We start from the raw sequence: 17051 nt of genomic DNA on the forward strand, positions 1-17051 counted from the left end.
GGTTGTCAAAGCATACCAATGAGTGTTTGTATTTGAATTCCGGTCTCCTGTTAACTCTTTATTGCCGTAAAAACCTATCTTCAGAGAATATAAGTAGCTCTTTTTTTCTTGAAATACAATGAAAAGTAGATATGCTCTTTTTATAATGTAAATAAGCATTTGAACGATTATTTTTAGGGAATTTAGTTTTTGAGTCATCGTTTGATAAGTTCAAGATGACTTTGTGCATCCACGTAAGGTTGGTATTGAGATGTAAATCAGCTGTGTAAATTGTATACACGATGGATCCAGAATGTTCTCTGGTGAGGCGCTGACTTGGACATTCGTATTATAAGATAACGTAATAGATGTTCGTAGAGGATGAGTTGTGCCAGACACATTTGAAATCCTTGTACAAGTTTAGGATAACACCCAAGCAATAAAGTTGTATAAAGAGGACTAGAGAAGTAAATTGTGTTCACACATCAACTTTCCTTGATAAAAAAATTTATGAAAACAGAAGGCGAAATGGATGAATACGAATTAACCAGGTTAACCTAGGAAAAATATGAAACTTTTTAAAAGGTTCATATTTTCTTTTTTGTTTGTTGTTGTTCAGTCATTATCAATCCATAGGAGGGAATATTTTCAAACGTATATGTGTATAAGCAGCTTTTGAGCAGAAGGGGATAATTAGTAAGATGTCGAAATGCAGAAATATAAAAACTAACACACTGCTCAGGGAAGTAAAATTTGAAAAGGTATGTTTAGTGAATTTTGAGATCACTGAAAGAAGGCAGTATGTGGAAAGACTTATTGTTTGGAGGCATATGAAATTTAGGAATGTACGTAGTGCTAGGAATATTTGAATAGTGGAACGTACAAAACTGAAATATATCACTGTTTCACGTTAACGAAGGTAACAGGAAATGAACACAATTAATTGGAAAACTAGTAGAAGGAGGAATGTTTAGTAGTTCACCCAGTATCGAAAACCTCAGCTAGGCTTTACATCCAAGCAAAACGGTTTTTTTTCTAAACGAAATAACATGAAACTTGGTTTGATCATGAGGCGAATAAAGGCCGAATAAATGAAAGGAAATGATATTACATGAACCTAGGACGGATATTAATCCTTTTTTAAAACTGGTTTAAGCTAGAAAATTCGTCCTCTTGACCCAATACTTCAGAAGCTGTTTGCAAAAATCTTAAAATTATTAATGTATTTTTGTTAGATAATTCTAAACTTTTGCTTATAAAGTTAACAGTTCGCTATGGCAAACAAAATAATGTTACAAGAGTAGAGAAACTACACGTTGGTAGTGTACTAATGGACAGGCGGTAATTAATTGAATTGTAAAATTTTTAAATTGGGTGAATTTTTTGGGAAATTTAAGGTAACACGATCGATTTAGTTCATGGACCAAACGGAATATTGACATTTTTACTTATGGCTTCACTTGATACAAAAATAGATCATCAAGTATTTTTCCAAAGCAGTTTTATATCAAGAAGTCTAAAGATGGATCGTGTTTGAGCGTTTAATCAAACCCGCAGGATTCTAGTAGTTATGTCAGTATTGGTTTTAATATAGTGAGGAATTTTTGTTGGGCGATGACAAGTTGGATCGTTTGTCAAGAAGTTATGAAAGGTTTTGAGGGTTTTTTCTTTTCGTTTAAGGCTTGAGAGTAGATTCCCCATAAGTTATTTGTCTTAGTACATCCCTAGGTAACGCTTGTTGTCTGCTGGTTGAAGCGGAACGTTACTAATATAAGTAGGACTACATTTTCTACGAAGGGTAAAGTTTATGTGGATAGTCTTTTCCGTATTTAATCTTAACGTTCATTCCTGCACCAATATTCCAACAGTGTGAGTGATGGTGCATGTTTTGAGACTAATGAACGAGATTGGTTTTACGGTAAAGAATGGCCGTATCATCTGCGAAGGTAAAACTTCCTTTAAAGATGGTCCTTTATGTTTGAGAAGGAATGTCATCTTTTTACAGTCCATATAGTAAGGGACCAATACACTGTGCTGAGACGAACTAGCACGAGTTTTGGGTGGGGCAGGGCGAATTGTTATCAATGACTTGAAAAAACCGGCTAATAGCAGACGAGGGGTCAGAACCACTTTACATTCTCAAGGTAAATCTCAGATAAAATACCGGGATAAGAACCCTGAACCGGTGGCGTAGCAAATATAAGTATTTGAGTATTAACTTCGTCATGCCTGGCTTCCAAACTCGAAAGAAAGCTTATCCTACCTATAGCAAGGTTTGAGAACAATAATGACTCAAGTTCATTGTAACAGGTGGTAATTTGACGTGATGACACTAACGGACAGTTGCAGGAAACAAATTATACGCCAGTTATATTATTTTGAGAATTTCGGTTTGGAAGAAATATTTGTAAAACTGTAGTTTTTCTAAACATTTTCCTAAATAGATATAAGACTGTGGCGAGCACCCACCACCTTCGGCCCAATACGCCGGTGCTCTAACAACTTGATGTATCATGACAACGATCCCACCGACTCCTCTCAGACGATTTTTTTTTTTTTTTTTTTACAGGGGCATCCGACAGCTTGGTCATTCCAGCCCGGAACGCATGCCAAATATTGCAACACACATTCCATAAGCATTCATACAAATAAATACATTCAGACCTATATACATTGTATTCATTCTATTTGGTGGATGGAGTACTGAATATTCCTTCATCAACCTGCACACAATAACAAAACAATTTAACTGGAGTCAATGGGGTACTTTTAGAAATATTCCGCCAGCGACCCAAGTCACAGCTCGAGGGGTCATATGGATGCTATTCCACCATCAGCCCCTTACCATTCACTCTAATAAATACACTCACTCATACAAAACACATCTTGACGGCTACTTACAATTAAAAAAATTGCCAATTCCACTAAAAAGCGGAACAGGGGACCCTGAAACTCGCTACCGTGTTCGAGAACCATTCTTAAATCAGGCGGCATGACTACACGCTCTCTAAATAGAGCCAAGGCGAGACACGCCTCACGCCTCTATTATCTGGGACACATCGAGCAACCTTTCTCTGTACGACGGGCACATGCGCGGGCTTTGGTCCAAATCTCAGAAGACTATTATTTGAATTTTATCTTTTACCGCGAATATTCCAACTTCCTAGCATTTAATTGCATTACGATGTATGATTTTGAGTGAAGCTTATTTGCTTTGTAATGTTTGCATGGCAAATGATATTTAGAAAGACAGCTAATATAATTCAAACCCCGGATTTGATAATTCATTTTAAATGTATTTTGTTTTGTTTGTACTTTAAAAGGTCTCGTAACTGATGACATATTTACGTAAAACGTTTAACTGACAATTAATTAAGGTTTTCAGTTCAGATAAAAAAGTCAATGGTACGAGCGGGATTCGAACCCACGATCTTCGGCTTGATACGCCGCTGCTCTACCACTTGAGCTATCGTGACCTCGATTCACTCGAACACCAACTTCCATCTCAACCACACCTTTTGAATTTTCCCTTCTTTTTGCCACTTTTCAAATGTCGTGTAATCTATTTGATTCTCAGCGACAAATGAAATGGACACGGAGAGCTTTAGTGAAGGTATACTTCATTTTAAACTTATTAAATTCACTAGTTTCGTGTTCCGCTTGACAAATTAATATCTTACGATTAATTAAGGTTTTCAGTTGAGATAAAAAAGTCAATGGCACGAGCGGAATTCGAGTGGATCGAGGTCACGATAGCTCAAGTGGTAGAGCAGCGGCGTATCAAGCCGAAGATCGTGGGTTCGAATCCCGCTCGTGCCATTGACTTTTTTATCTCAACTGAAAACCTTAATTAATTGTAAAATATTAATTGGTCAAGCGGACCACGAAACTAGTGAATTTAACTTCACAGTTAACAAAGTTTTATTCAGTTTACAAAGTACTAGGATTTAATAACCTATTTCATCGAAGTTAATGGCTCGTTCCATTATTGAATTATTTTTAAATATAAAAGTGTTATTTTTTAAAATCATATGATACCAAATAGTTTAACGTGTTTTTATTTTAGCGGCGGTAATCTGTATGTATAGAAATTATTTTATGTGCAATCTGAGCTATTCTGATTAGTCCATGGTCGAGAATTAATCGTACGTATTAATAATGATAAATACACACTCAATTTGATACATTTATTGATTAACAACACAGTTTAACGTTTTCACTTGTCTTATACCTTGAAGTTTTATTAACTTGATTTAGGGCCATTTCCCTCTTCTGGAGCTCTTGCTAATAATATTTTTTGAAGCCTTCATGGGAAGTGAGAAAAGAGAAGTACAGGGCTATGAGAAATATAGTGTAAAGTTCCATGTCGATGGAAATGTAATCGTCGTTCAAGCAAGCAAGTTGGTAAAGTAAGTCGTAGCCGAAGAGCACATACAACAAGAAGGCCGTTAAGCTTGAGAATAATATTAAGGCAATTGTCACGGCCAGGTGTAGAACGACCATGGTCACTATTCCAGATATCAACGCCAAGGCGGCGATAACTATGCCAATAACTAACTTCTGCGGTATCACGTATCTATAAGTGATTGCGATGAATGACATGATCGTTATGGATATGACGGCAACCACAAAGGCGCACGAGACCGTTGTTAAGGAGAACGTCGAAGCAATCACTCCGATGGTCCATGTTCCTAATGTGCTCATGACGCATACTAAAATTACGTTCAAAACGACAACGTCTTTCCAAACGAGTCTTATTATGAAGAGTATGGCATAGATAAGCATACACAGTAAACTGACCCAAGAGTTCTGTTTCAACAATAATTTTAAGTTTAAGTACGTTGTGATCATCAAGAAGAAGACAGAAAGCCCGATAATTTGAATGACAAATAAAATATAACATTTAAAAACTGTCTTGCATATACTTATGTCCATAGCCTTACTACTCTTCACCGAAATTGCCGACTTTTGAAAAGACCACACAGATATCCTTTTTTCGCGGGGCGGTGAAAGATTAGCCTAGAATAATCATTTACGTTAGTATTTGATATAAGCTAGAACAAATTAAAAATGTTGTGTATTACATAGATTTAAATTAGTTGATTTTTTTACAAATTAGTTACTTTTTACTAAACAAAATTAGAGAAATTACACCGTAAACCTTTTTTATATTTTGAAATACCGATATCACTAAGAAAAATATTTATAATATAAAAAATAAAAGGTTCATCATGAATAGATATATTTCCAACGATATATTCAATGACTCAATTTACGTATTTAAAAGAAAAACATTTTTTATCCTGGAATTTTAGCAAATTCACACAAAAATTAATGTTTAATTTAGTACATTTAGATGTATAAAACTAAGCCAACATTTTACAAATTATAAATACATTTTTTTACTCACATCTATAGTCCTGGCGCTCATGATAGAACAAATTTTAAAGATTTACTTCTACTGCCAGATTGTTCGTTATTAACTAATAACTGTACGAAATTAAGAAGAAGAAACTATTTCGAACATGAAAAAATAGTTCTAGAGAATGTTGTTTCTATGGAAACTAAATATGTTTTAAAATGTGTAAATAAAAAAAGAGCATTTTTTAAAACGTATGATAACCAAGTAAAATATACTTTATTTAATTTTCATAACCCATGGAATCTTTGTTACGTTACATAAATGGAATTAATAATGTCATAGAAAATTAATTGTAAAGTGGTTAGGCGCGTAGTCCGTAACACAAGTTGTTTGGCGTTAAGCCCGATTTGTCGAAAATTATTGTCTTTTAAAGAACAAAAAACCTTAACAAATAACTATAACTGTAAAGGAAAAACCAAGATAATTGTTCCGTAGATGTCAATAATACGAATACATTTTTTTCAACCATTTTGATAAATGTCAAGTTTACATCTTGTAAAGGGATTTCTATCATTTCTAAGATCTAAATGACAAAGAAATAAAAGTTTATTAAAAATCTGTTAAATTTAAAGAAAATTCTGCACTATTTCAGGTAATGTTTCCTCATTCTTAACCACTAACGAACATCTAACAAAAATACTTTTGTATATATAAATATAATAAATAAATTTTACTGAAAACTGTTGAATATGATAATGCCTACGGGAAAGAATGGGAAATAATACCTTCCCACTTTTCTTTACGCTGTTGTAATCACATAATTTATATGAACCCGTTGGCGAGATTGTTGAAAAAAAACTGGCTATCGATGAGCAAAGTAATTCTATACACTTGCGAGATATGAATGTGTTGCTTAGTTGATTATTTCTAGGTGATTGTTGGGAGGTTGACGCCCATGCTGCATGCTGTAATAATTTCTTAAAAAATTGACTACAACTTTGTCGATTTTTTCTGTAGTATTTAGTGAAATGAGAGTTAACTTTTTGTAATTATGTTACCAAATTTTTTCTTGTCTGCAGCTGTAATTATTATGCAAGAATATTTTGATTCAATGAGCATGACAGGATTAAGGACTAATTGAACTTGGCTTTGATCAGAAGAGAAATAAAAAAATTGATATATCCAGATGTGATAAAAACTATTGTAATCAATGATAAAGTTTACGGGAAAATTGGCCAATATGTTGGGTTCAGAGGAATTCTAACGAAGCAAAAAACCTTTTTGAATATTCAACTACAACGAATTTTGATCTAATTGATTTTTGTACTTCCAAATTTTAAACATAGGCACTTTCTAGAATTTCTGAAATACTAGGCAGCACGCCTTATTATCTTTTATAAAAAACAACATTTCAGACACACCTTTTCTGACAATTTTATTATACAACTGACGAGGTAATAACACTGACCAAGCACAATTATAATTAAATTTAAGCTAAATTATATATCCAAGCTATCAAAAAACAATGTTTAAGTTTAGGCTAGTTAAAATATACAGGGAATATGATCCTATATATCGGAACACATCATTTTAAACGATTTTTTTACTCTGAAAACAATGCAATTGGATTTTACGTTTGTTAAAAAATGGCATAACAGTTGAAGAAAAATACAGTTATTTGGTTTGCTATTTATCTATTTATTAATCATATTTCATGTTCGAACTGCCTGCCTTGCGTAAAGATGCAAAGCTTTGCTCTTTTTAACCATTCTACACCAGTGCTCAGACGGGAGAGTCAGATGGATTGACAAGCATTTTCTATCCTTTGCCGCAGTTGTTCAACTTAGGTTGCTGGGTTATGATTGGCGTAGACACTGTTTCTTAAATGGTTGGTCAAGTGGAGTAAAATCGGGTGTCCGAGGAGGCCAACAGATCGGCCAGAAGTCCTATCCACCTATTCCGGAAGTGACGATCCAAATAACATCTCACATGCAAAGAATTGTGTGCGGGGCATCAACCTAGTTGGAGAATCATATTTGTCGTTGTTGCAGAGGGACATCCATCTAATACTGTTGGTAAAACCTCCATGTAAAAATTGAGGAACTAAGCGTCATTTCAATTATTTGCGAAGAAATAAGGCCCAGTTAATTTATTTCCGATAAGTCCACATCAAACGTTGGTACTGTAAACCACCTGATGATGACAAGCGTATGAAATTCTAGGATTTTCCTCTGCCCACGTTCGAAAATTCCAACGGTTCAGTATGACACTAGAGGTGAACTTGGATTCATCAGTCCGATTTGATACCTATCATAATCAGAGTCCAAAAGCCCTGGACCAGATGAGAGCGATACGGCTTAAAATTGTAAGTCCAGAGTATAGCTCTAATTTTATTTTCTGAAAAACCTAAAACCTCGTAACATTTCGAAGGGAGGAATTCGGATTTTTGCGAACATACAGTAAAATATTTCGCTCCTCGTCAAAATTACGCTTCCGGTTTCTTGGTGATGAAACAGCAACTGATCCGTATCTCCTCATATTGGGCAGCAAAACAAGTTTTGTGGTGAATTTCGGGGCGATCAGGAAATTTTTGGGAGTACAACTCGACTGCACGACGCGCAATACCACGACTATCATAAAACAGTCGTACATATCAACTCGCAGTTGATCCGAAAAATGTGCTCTTTATTTAATTTTGAATGGAATACAGAATGTTCATACGTGTCCGGAATTAACATTTGCATTAAATTAATACGAGGTTGACAAATAACAACGATAAAAGCAATTAATTAATTGAATATGAACGATAAGGGCCATTAATACTTAATTTTGTGAAGAAGAAAATTATTGGAATTAACAACGAAATAAACGAAATTTGTTTTTCAAATTGTTTGCCATATCTCTGTCATTTTTTTGGCCAATTTAAAATCCGATGCACCATTGTTTCCAGCGTAAAAATACTTTAAAATGGTGTGTCAGGTTGTCGTATTTGAAATTTTGAAGTTGGACTGAATATATGTATATGTAAAAACACAAACCTTAGCTATCTTATAAGGTTTCAGTTTTCTTTCTTTGAACCTTCTAACCTTTAACTTGTTTTAATACTTTCTTTTCTTGCTTATTTAATTTCAATTTTGAATTCATATCAATCAACTTTGAATCATTTTCTGTCTACATTTTGCATAGCTTTTGCACACGCAATATATTCTATTTTTGTTTTTTACTTGTTCTTAACTGTTTTTGTTTTATATTTGGTTTACGTAAGTACATTAGTAATTTATATTTTGTTTGATTTCGTAAGTTTTTGGGAACTTGATATTCATAAAGTTTTATTCTTAGTCGTTTTTCATTAAAAAAAGTATTGACCTAACTAGGGATAATTCTGCTAATGGGAAAAGTGGGCCAAAGTTTGCACCAGGCTGAGCTTTAATGACGCTCCAAGTAGCGTCCAAATAATTGACGTTATTTGAGTAAGTTGTTCCTATTTTTTTTTCAGTGCCAGGAACAATTAAATTAATATCAGTTAAATAAATAAATTGGTGATTGGATGAAGAAGTTGGAGAGCATATAGTTTTAATACTTTCTTTTCTTGCTTATTTAATTTCAATTTTGAATTCATATCAATCAACTTTGAATCATATTCTGTCTACATTTTGCATAGCTTTTACACACGCAATATATTCTATTTTTGTTTTTTACCTGTTTTTAACTGTTTTTGTTTTATATTTGGTTTACGTAAGTACATTAGTAATTTATAGTTGGTTTGATTTCGTGCGTTTTTGGGAATTTGATATTCATATAGTTTTATTCTTGGTCTTTTTCATTACAACAAGTATTGACCGAACTAGGGATAGCCTTGTAAATTTGGGGTTGAAATTTTTTTCACGTTTTTTAAAAATCTTAGTTCGTGGCAATTTTAGCAATCGTATTTTGTATTTATATAAAAAATATAGAAACAAACTTAACTCAAAATTATACATGAATACTTACTTGAAAAAAATATATATCACTAATATATTTAAGTTATGATTACAAACAAATCAAAAATAATTACGAACATGTAAGAAACAAAAACGATACGGTGAAAGGAACTCCATAACTACGGACGCTTTAAACTATTCGACCCTGAATGTTAAGGAATTTCACGTTTAGAATAATTTTATTTGAACCCTTCAGTCAATGAATAATAATATTCAATAGTATCAGTCCTTAATGCTTTTTGATTTTTAGCAATCTAGCCACTGACCCACAGGGAAGGGTTAGGTTGAAAAGAGCCACCCTTGCAGTGCCCTAAGTGGCAAAGTAATTGCCTTGTCACCTACAGAAATCTTCCTGCAGGCATCCAAAACGTTCTAAGCAGAAAATTTAATCTGTTATCACACGACGGCCAATATTTTATCACACAATTGATATTTAATACTTTATACTTTATTTTCGTCGTTATTTCGTAAGTCGAAGATGTAATTTTTCTTTCGGAAGCAGGTCCGAATTTCAAATGCCCTTCTAGGAAAATATATGTATTTTAAACTTAACAATTGGTTTATAAAATAATTCAAAATAAATCTCAGCTCGTGTGAAATGAGTCACTTCGAATCAAGGTAAAAGATGATGCAGTATACAAATTTGACATCTTTTGCAACTTGGCAGCTCGTTAGCAAATGCTGAAAACCGTCTTTTGGGAAATCTAAACGGAATTGAAACTTGGAGGGAAAGCTGATTGGCTGAATCGGCTAGAAACTTCCCACCATTCTGGTAATCAATTCCCATGATGACTGTTATTCACGCGGTCTTAAACTTAATTATTCATTAACAAGCGTGCGGCTTCTGTTACTAATTTAATCCTTTAGAGGTCGTGTGAAAAAAACTTTATCTATTTTTGTACTTCCGACCGTATTAACGTAGCAACCAATGAAGATAGAGAAGCAAAGTAAGTCAAAATCATAGTTTTTCGTTATATTATTTTCGCAATATGCCGGCACAAATGTCGCCACGAGTCAAATTAATAAGCGAATATTTTAATTATGTCAGTGAATTATTTATTCATGACTTCTATGAATTTTAGTTAGTGTTTGAGCAACCTCATTTTATCCTAAAATAAAAATACCAAAATTTGTAATTTTTAGAAGAACGTTTAATTTTTTTTAGCGATAAAGTCCGGCAGACGGATTTATGTCCATGCAGTATTAATTTTGGTAATTATTTGTTTGTTAATTATGTACAGATTTATAAATAAAATATCTATTCGTCTGACATAGTGTTGGGTGTACAGCTTTAATACTCTGTATAGGAGGTTGATATCAGGCTACAGTAAATCTATATCTGTCTATTTATCTATCCTAATTAATCATTATAATTAGTTAAATTTGAAAAAAAACTAATTTTTGTTCAATATTACAAACCTACCACTTTTACATTAGCTGTTTAAAATTTTAAAAATTTTCATTGGCTTTAAAAGTTTATCAAACGTGCTAAATAATAAATAATTAAATATGACTTAATTAAAAGAACAATTTTACTCAAATATTATAATAAGATTTTTTCATGTCCATACTCATAGTTTATGTTTCATGCCATATGACATCATAAATTTTGTCTCACCTGAACTGCTTATTTCTTTAAAGCGAGATCACAAATAGATTCAATTTCTCAGAAATATACCAAATAAATAAAATACTATTTTCAATTTATTATAGGCAGAAATATAGGAAAAAATGTTATGTGTCAATATGATTGGTCTTTTTTTATGTAGCCGGTCTATTTGTAAATATTTTTTTTCGATTCCGAAGGTCAAAACCGTTTGGATGTTTAAAAAATTCATCGCCTTTAACGAACCTTCTGGTTCAATAAAGGTTTATCTCTGTGATTTACAAGTTTTCTTTATGCAGTTTTAAGTCGATTTGTACTCTTTCTGTATTAAATTAATAAAGTTGTCTGTTGTAAAACCGTGCAAATAAACTGGTTACTGCTAACTTATTGTTAGATATATTAAAAAGTGTTTATTATTATGTGTTTATATTTTGAAGTTACTATCTTCTTTGATATCCTTAGACAGCTTAAACCTTAATCTTTATTTTTTAAATTTCTGAATATTTGAAGAAGAAGAAATATATCATTATTCTAGGACGTGTCCATTTAGAATAATACAACGGTTTAACTGGGTGAAAGTTCCGCTAATCATAAAGTGCAAAATAAAACAGAGTGAAAACGGCATAAAACAACTTCTTGGCGGGAATAATTAAATGAAAATAAATGCCCACAATTCATTTAAACTGACAAACCGATTAAAAAATTTAAAATTAAATTATTAATTTTTTTATAAACAATTTATTAAAACAACTCTGTTTGAAGGGTGAGGAGGTGATTATATAGGAGAGAATTGAAGGAATTAAGAGAGGTGTCGTGAAAAATAGAATGTTTTTATAGATCTTATAGAAGTTATAAAAATATAATAGAGTTCCAGAGTTTGGGGGCGCGGACCAGGAAGGATCTTTCGAAGGATTGTGTTGGGGAGAATAAGGTGATTGAGCGGCGAGCAGATTTTGCTGTAGTGGTGAGAGGATTTGAATTGGACGGATTGGACGATGTACTGAGGACGACACGTATAAAAACAATGAAAAAGGAAAGATACTAGAAGTACTGAGATCTGAATGAAGGGGAGAGCCAGGAAAGATCCACGAAAACAAGGACCCCCAGGGGGTACCGAACACGAATCTGAAACAGCAGTTCATGATGCGATTCAGGCGCCTGCTCTGCTCCTTCGAGAACCCCGTATCACACAACTGTAATGGAAGAATGGAAAGATAAGAGAAGATACTAGGAATTTACGGGTGGAGAAGGGTAAAAGAAGTCAGGACCGACGGAATTGGTTGACCGAGGCGATACAGCGGCAGGAAATTTGGGAAATGTGAGAGCGCTAGGAAAGGTTTTGGTCGAGGATAATCCCAAGGTCGAGTTAAGGAAAATTTCAATATCTGCAGAACAAATCCATAAATTTCTGAGTTTCACTTGTATAATTTTTTTTTTTAGAATGGAAGGACTTACAAAATGTGCGAAAAAATTATAATGTACTATATCGGAAAAATGTAAATCACCAGGCTGGCTTATCGAGCAAATTTATTAAAATTCTAACAGTAACAGCAGTTTCTACGTAGAAAATCCCCATTAGAACTATGGTTCTACAATAAAATAATCACCAAATAATAATAATAATAATAATCCATGTTTTTTACAACGATTATTCAGAAATCGTTAGATGCGCTCTGGTGTGATGTAGGTTTCAGAAAAACATTTTCTTTATCGTGCCAACGTTTCGATCTTTAATGAGATCATCTTCAGGGCCTGGGATGTTTTTCTGAAACCTACATCACACCAGACCGCATCTCACGATTTCTGAATAATCATCGACTAATGGTCACTAATCACCACACTTTTTACAACCTTTAAATTCTTTCATTAATTAACCATTGTTCAGTTCATAAATATATTTATAAATCCTCACTTTGCAAAAATATTTCACAAACTTTTTTTATACTAATATATTATGACGTAATGTATACAATAACATTTTATCGTTTTATTGAATGCTTGTTTTCTTATTTACATGGAAACTAAAAAAACTGCGTTTGTCTCTACGGACACTTAGATTGTTTGTCAAATTCGTTTAAATAAATTTATACATCAATTTATAACAAACAACTACATCTATAAACAAATAAGTTTTCATGGTAAATACGAGAACCTTTTTCTTCCACAAACATTTTCTCACGTTCTACTTCTGTCGCAATTTGACCTCATAATTCCCCTGACAATATTTTATTAAAACCTACGCCACGGCTCTAATTACAAAGGAGAAAATTAACTCCGTATTTATTCATATCTGAGCAATTTTTGCCTCTAAAATATGATATTAGATGGAAAATTGCCAGAGGTACAAGTTCACTCCATTACAGGTACGTGAACAGGGAGACGATCAATCCTGGTTTAGAGGTCCCATGAGGATTCCTACCCTACTTCCTGGGCCTGCTTTCACTCTTCGCCAGTCTTGTGATTGAATATTACAAGTCGTATTCTGCCAACTGAGACACAACTAAACGATTTTGGCATCGCTCAAAAAATTCAAATCCTCGTTTTGAAATAGTTTTCTTACTGTCATTATCCATTTCCAAGAAACTCTACTTTTTGAAATTATTCTTAACTTATTTTTTAGCGAAGATTTGTACATTTTTATATTTAACATCTGTACACATTATGTGACATATAATATTGTAATATTACTCTTAGTCCTATTCGTATACCTGGTGTTGTATGTAGACTTTTATCGCTTTTTGTAGAGAAGAAAAGGTATCTATTTTTAATCATTTTTCAATACATAAAATGATTAATGAAGCTGGAGAGAAATAATTGGCCGACAGATTTAACCAGCGTTAAGCTTTACTGATTGCTGATTAAGCTTTATTTATTTAGATAGGGTTGACCGCATCCCGCACTGATAAACTAGCGAATTGAATAATCAAAATTAAAGCTACAAAATGCCCCTTTTATACATAATCGATGGTCGTTAGAATAATACGATGCTACTCAGGATTTATGATTAATGTTTCATTTCTAATGAACAAAGGTAGAGTTTTAGTTGTTCGATATTTCCAGGATTACATTAGGAAACATACGTACACTTTATAAAATTGATTTAATAAACTAGGCGTTAAAACAGACGTAAGTCCACAAACACTATCGGAAACTACTTAGTCATATCATTGAAAAGTACCCAACCAACTTCTCAAAAATGTTATTACGAGATAGCAAACGCAAAGGCAAGAACATTGCACACACAAGACGAAAATGAAATACAAATACAAATAACATATAAGATCACTTATGGACAAAGACGGAAAATCAAACAACGCTATTCATCTCATTGAAAACATCAATGAACCGTCATAAATAAAGACAAGCATGAAATTGCACCACAACGTGCCAAAAGGACGAAAAATTACCAACATACTTGACTTTTTGGAACAAAGATAACACATTTAACACTAATAGCATTTAAATTCACTATTTTTCGTGGTCCACTTGACCAATTAATAACATTCAATTAATTAAGGTTTTAAGTTTCACGCCGAGAATCCAATCCGATTACACGACATTTGAAAAATGGCAAAAAGGAGGGAAAATTCAAAAAGGTGGGGTTTAAATGGGAAGTTAGTGCCCGAGGGGATCGAAGTCACGTTAGCTCAAGTGGTAGAGTAGCGGCGTATCAAGCCGAAGGTCGTGGGTTCGAATCCCGCTCGTGACACTAACTTTTTATCTCAACTTAAAACCTTAATTAATTGAATACTAATAACATTCATAAACAAACAAATTAACAACAATTCAGATACAGTATAAATAATTTATAACTAACTTCAGGGGTTCATAAAATTGTGTGCGTTATAAGCGGTATAACTATAAGCAATGACTAGTTTATAGTGAACAGTTCGTTATATCTGAACCTTTCATCATAAATTACATATATTATATTAATTATATATCCAGGTAATTACATAAAATATATCTAGGTTTATGAGGAAGTACAAAATACATACTAACCTGCTAAAGTAATTTATACACATAAATGTTTTTAAAACATAAATACATATATGTACTTATTTATGTACAAATATGAATGGAGTTATTTGACTACAATATCATTGTAATTTGTAATCTTTTTTCCCATATTTTTTTAACTTTATGGCATTTATTGAATTGTTTGACAATTTTCTCTTTTTTTTGACAATTTCCCAAATTTTGGAACGAGACGTTACCATATCACTTGGGAGACTGCTTGCACGATCTCCCGGTTCGATCCGAGAAAGAATTGCGAATTTTTCTTCAACAGAAGACACTAACGTCGTGTTTATACTTTTATAGTTAAAAGATGGGGTAGAATCTTTCCTACAAACATTATGCAGTTGGGGTTACTGTTGGTGTTGTCCACTATAACTGATAGTTCGTTATAAACGATTCCCTATGTGTTTTCTTATGACATTTCACGGGACCGGAGATTTTATACGTTTTGTCGTTCCATATAATAGGGGTCGTTGTAAAAACAATTTCTAATGTATATCAATTACACCATCTTAAACATTACCCAAGTTTGAAAGACAAAGAACTGACGATCGCCAAGATCGCAGAAAATAATTATTTTTAACTTCATGTCAACTTCTTTACTTGTTATACGCCAGTGATTTTCCGAAAATAGATGGAGTAAAAATTGAAACTTTTACAGATGGCAAAGAGGTCTGTAGGACCGACTATCAACCATTCAACCAAATCCTTCAAATTGGTTGTAATACGATAAACGAATAGACAAAAAATCAAGCTATATCAGCATAAATCAGTTCATTTTATCTTTACAAACAAAAAATTGGACCATGTTCCGTCGCTCACAATCGATTGAACTACTATACCATACAGGGATTCAGCTAAATATGAACACGTGAAGAAAACAAGGACGGAAATTGGTTTAAGGTATAGACAACTATACTGGTTGATAGGACATGGCTCCAACCTTGCTATACAAAATAAAATATTATTATATAAACAAGTCATAAAGCCTATGTGGACATATGGTATTAAACTATGGGGTTGTACCAAACACAGCAATATCAAAACCATACAAACACTCCAAAATAAAATCTTACGTAACATGGTCAATGCACCTTGGTACATAAGGAATAAGGACGTTCATAGGGATATTAAGATCCCTGAAGTCACGGCGGAAATACAACGATTTGCCGCCAAACACCAGGCTCGCGTCAGCCAGCACGAGAATGTGGAAGCGACCAAACTCTTACATAACCGAAACATGGTCAGAAGATTAAAAAGAACAAAGCCATTTGAACCTGTGTAGTTAAAAGTGAATAGTGAATAGTGAAATGTAAATCTTATTGTACCAATGGGTTTGTGAGAATGTAAACATTTATTTATTCTATAATATTATTGTAAAATTAATGGTTGGTCTAATAAGACCAGTTTTAATAAATAAATTTAATTAAAAAAAATATCTGAATTTCAATAAATGCACCCAATCACGAAATGAATTATTATTGCTGTTTTCGTAAGTATTTTAATAAAATAAAAATAAAAGTACTTCCATATAACATTCTCAACAGCCTAAGCCCAATCTTGTGTGCAAAAAACCATCGATTGTGTTGCTTTCATCGCTCAACACTCGTTTTTTACGACTCTTAATTTTCAATTTTTCCTTCCCATGAGTTGTATTTATGCTTAATGTAAGTTACAAACCCGAGTATAAACTCTTCCACGTAGATGAGCTGTTTACGCTGGTGGCTCCGACGCACTCGGGCCAAAATTTCCTCGCCGAGTGAACTTGGTAAAAGTACCATAAAGGTGAGGTCTTGAAAGCGTTCTCGGGCGGACTGCTTTATTTCATAAATATATTTATTTTACAACTTGGTCCATTCATTGTTTTGTACAAAGGCACGCATTTATCAACGAATAACAATTTACTTTCGTCACGTCATCACATTTTGCTAGTACATTTCCTTCATCTTGGTTCAAAAAACATATTGATTTATTTTTTAGTTAACGCAACATTCTTTTTAGGCCATATGTGCATGACTAAAAAACTCTAAAATTATTTAAACTGTTTATAAGTAGGGTGAGGAAAAAGAGTAGGTAATCGTTATATCATAAAACATCATAACTT

General features: G+C 33.1%; 2 protein-coding genes across 3 annotated transcripts in view; both read right to left on the minus strand.

Moving 5' to 3' along the window:
• LOC106668960 (dopamine D2-like receptor) overlaps positions 1 to 17051 on the minus strand; it is a 291887-nt gene that overhangs the window by 260848 nt on the left and 13988 nt on the right. The gene's annotated exons all lie outside the window — the stretch shown is intronic.
• LOC106669013 lies at positions 4118 to 5490 on the minus strand. Its single transcript, XM_014398259.2, has 2 exons — positions 5390 to 5490; positions 4118 to 4998 (listed from the first exon to the last, which is right to left on the minus strand). The coding sequence occupies exons 1-2, from the start codon at positions 5408 to 5410 to the stop codon at positions 4264 to 4266; spliced, it is 756 nt and encodes a 251-aa protein (XP_014253745.1). The 5' UTR covers positions 5411 to 5490; the 3' UTR covers positions 4118 to 4263.

This window comes from Cimex lectularius, unplaced genomic scaffold (genome assembly GCF_000648675.2).
Source record: "Cimex lectularius strain Harlan isolate CLEC.00 unplaced genomic scaffold, Clec_2.1 scaffold148, whole genome shotgun sequence".
Classification (NCBI taxonomy): Eukaryota; Metazoa; Arthropoda; class Insecta; order Hemiptera; family Cimicidae; genus Cimex; species Cimex lectularius.

Excerpts from the sequence above, each read along its gene's own strand:
- LOC106669013 (XM_014398259.2), bottom strand. The coding sequence starts at position 5,410 with ATGAGCGCCAGGACTATAGAT. Across the intron at positions 4,999-5,389 it reads TGAGCGCCAGGACTATAGAT|GCTAATCTTTCACCGCCCCG; the intron begins GTGAGTAAAAAA and ends TGATTATTCTAG.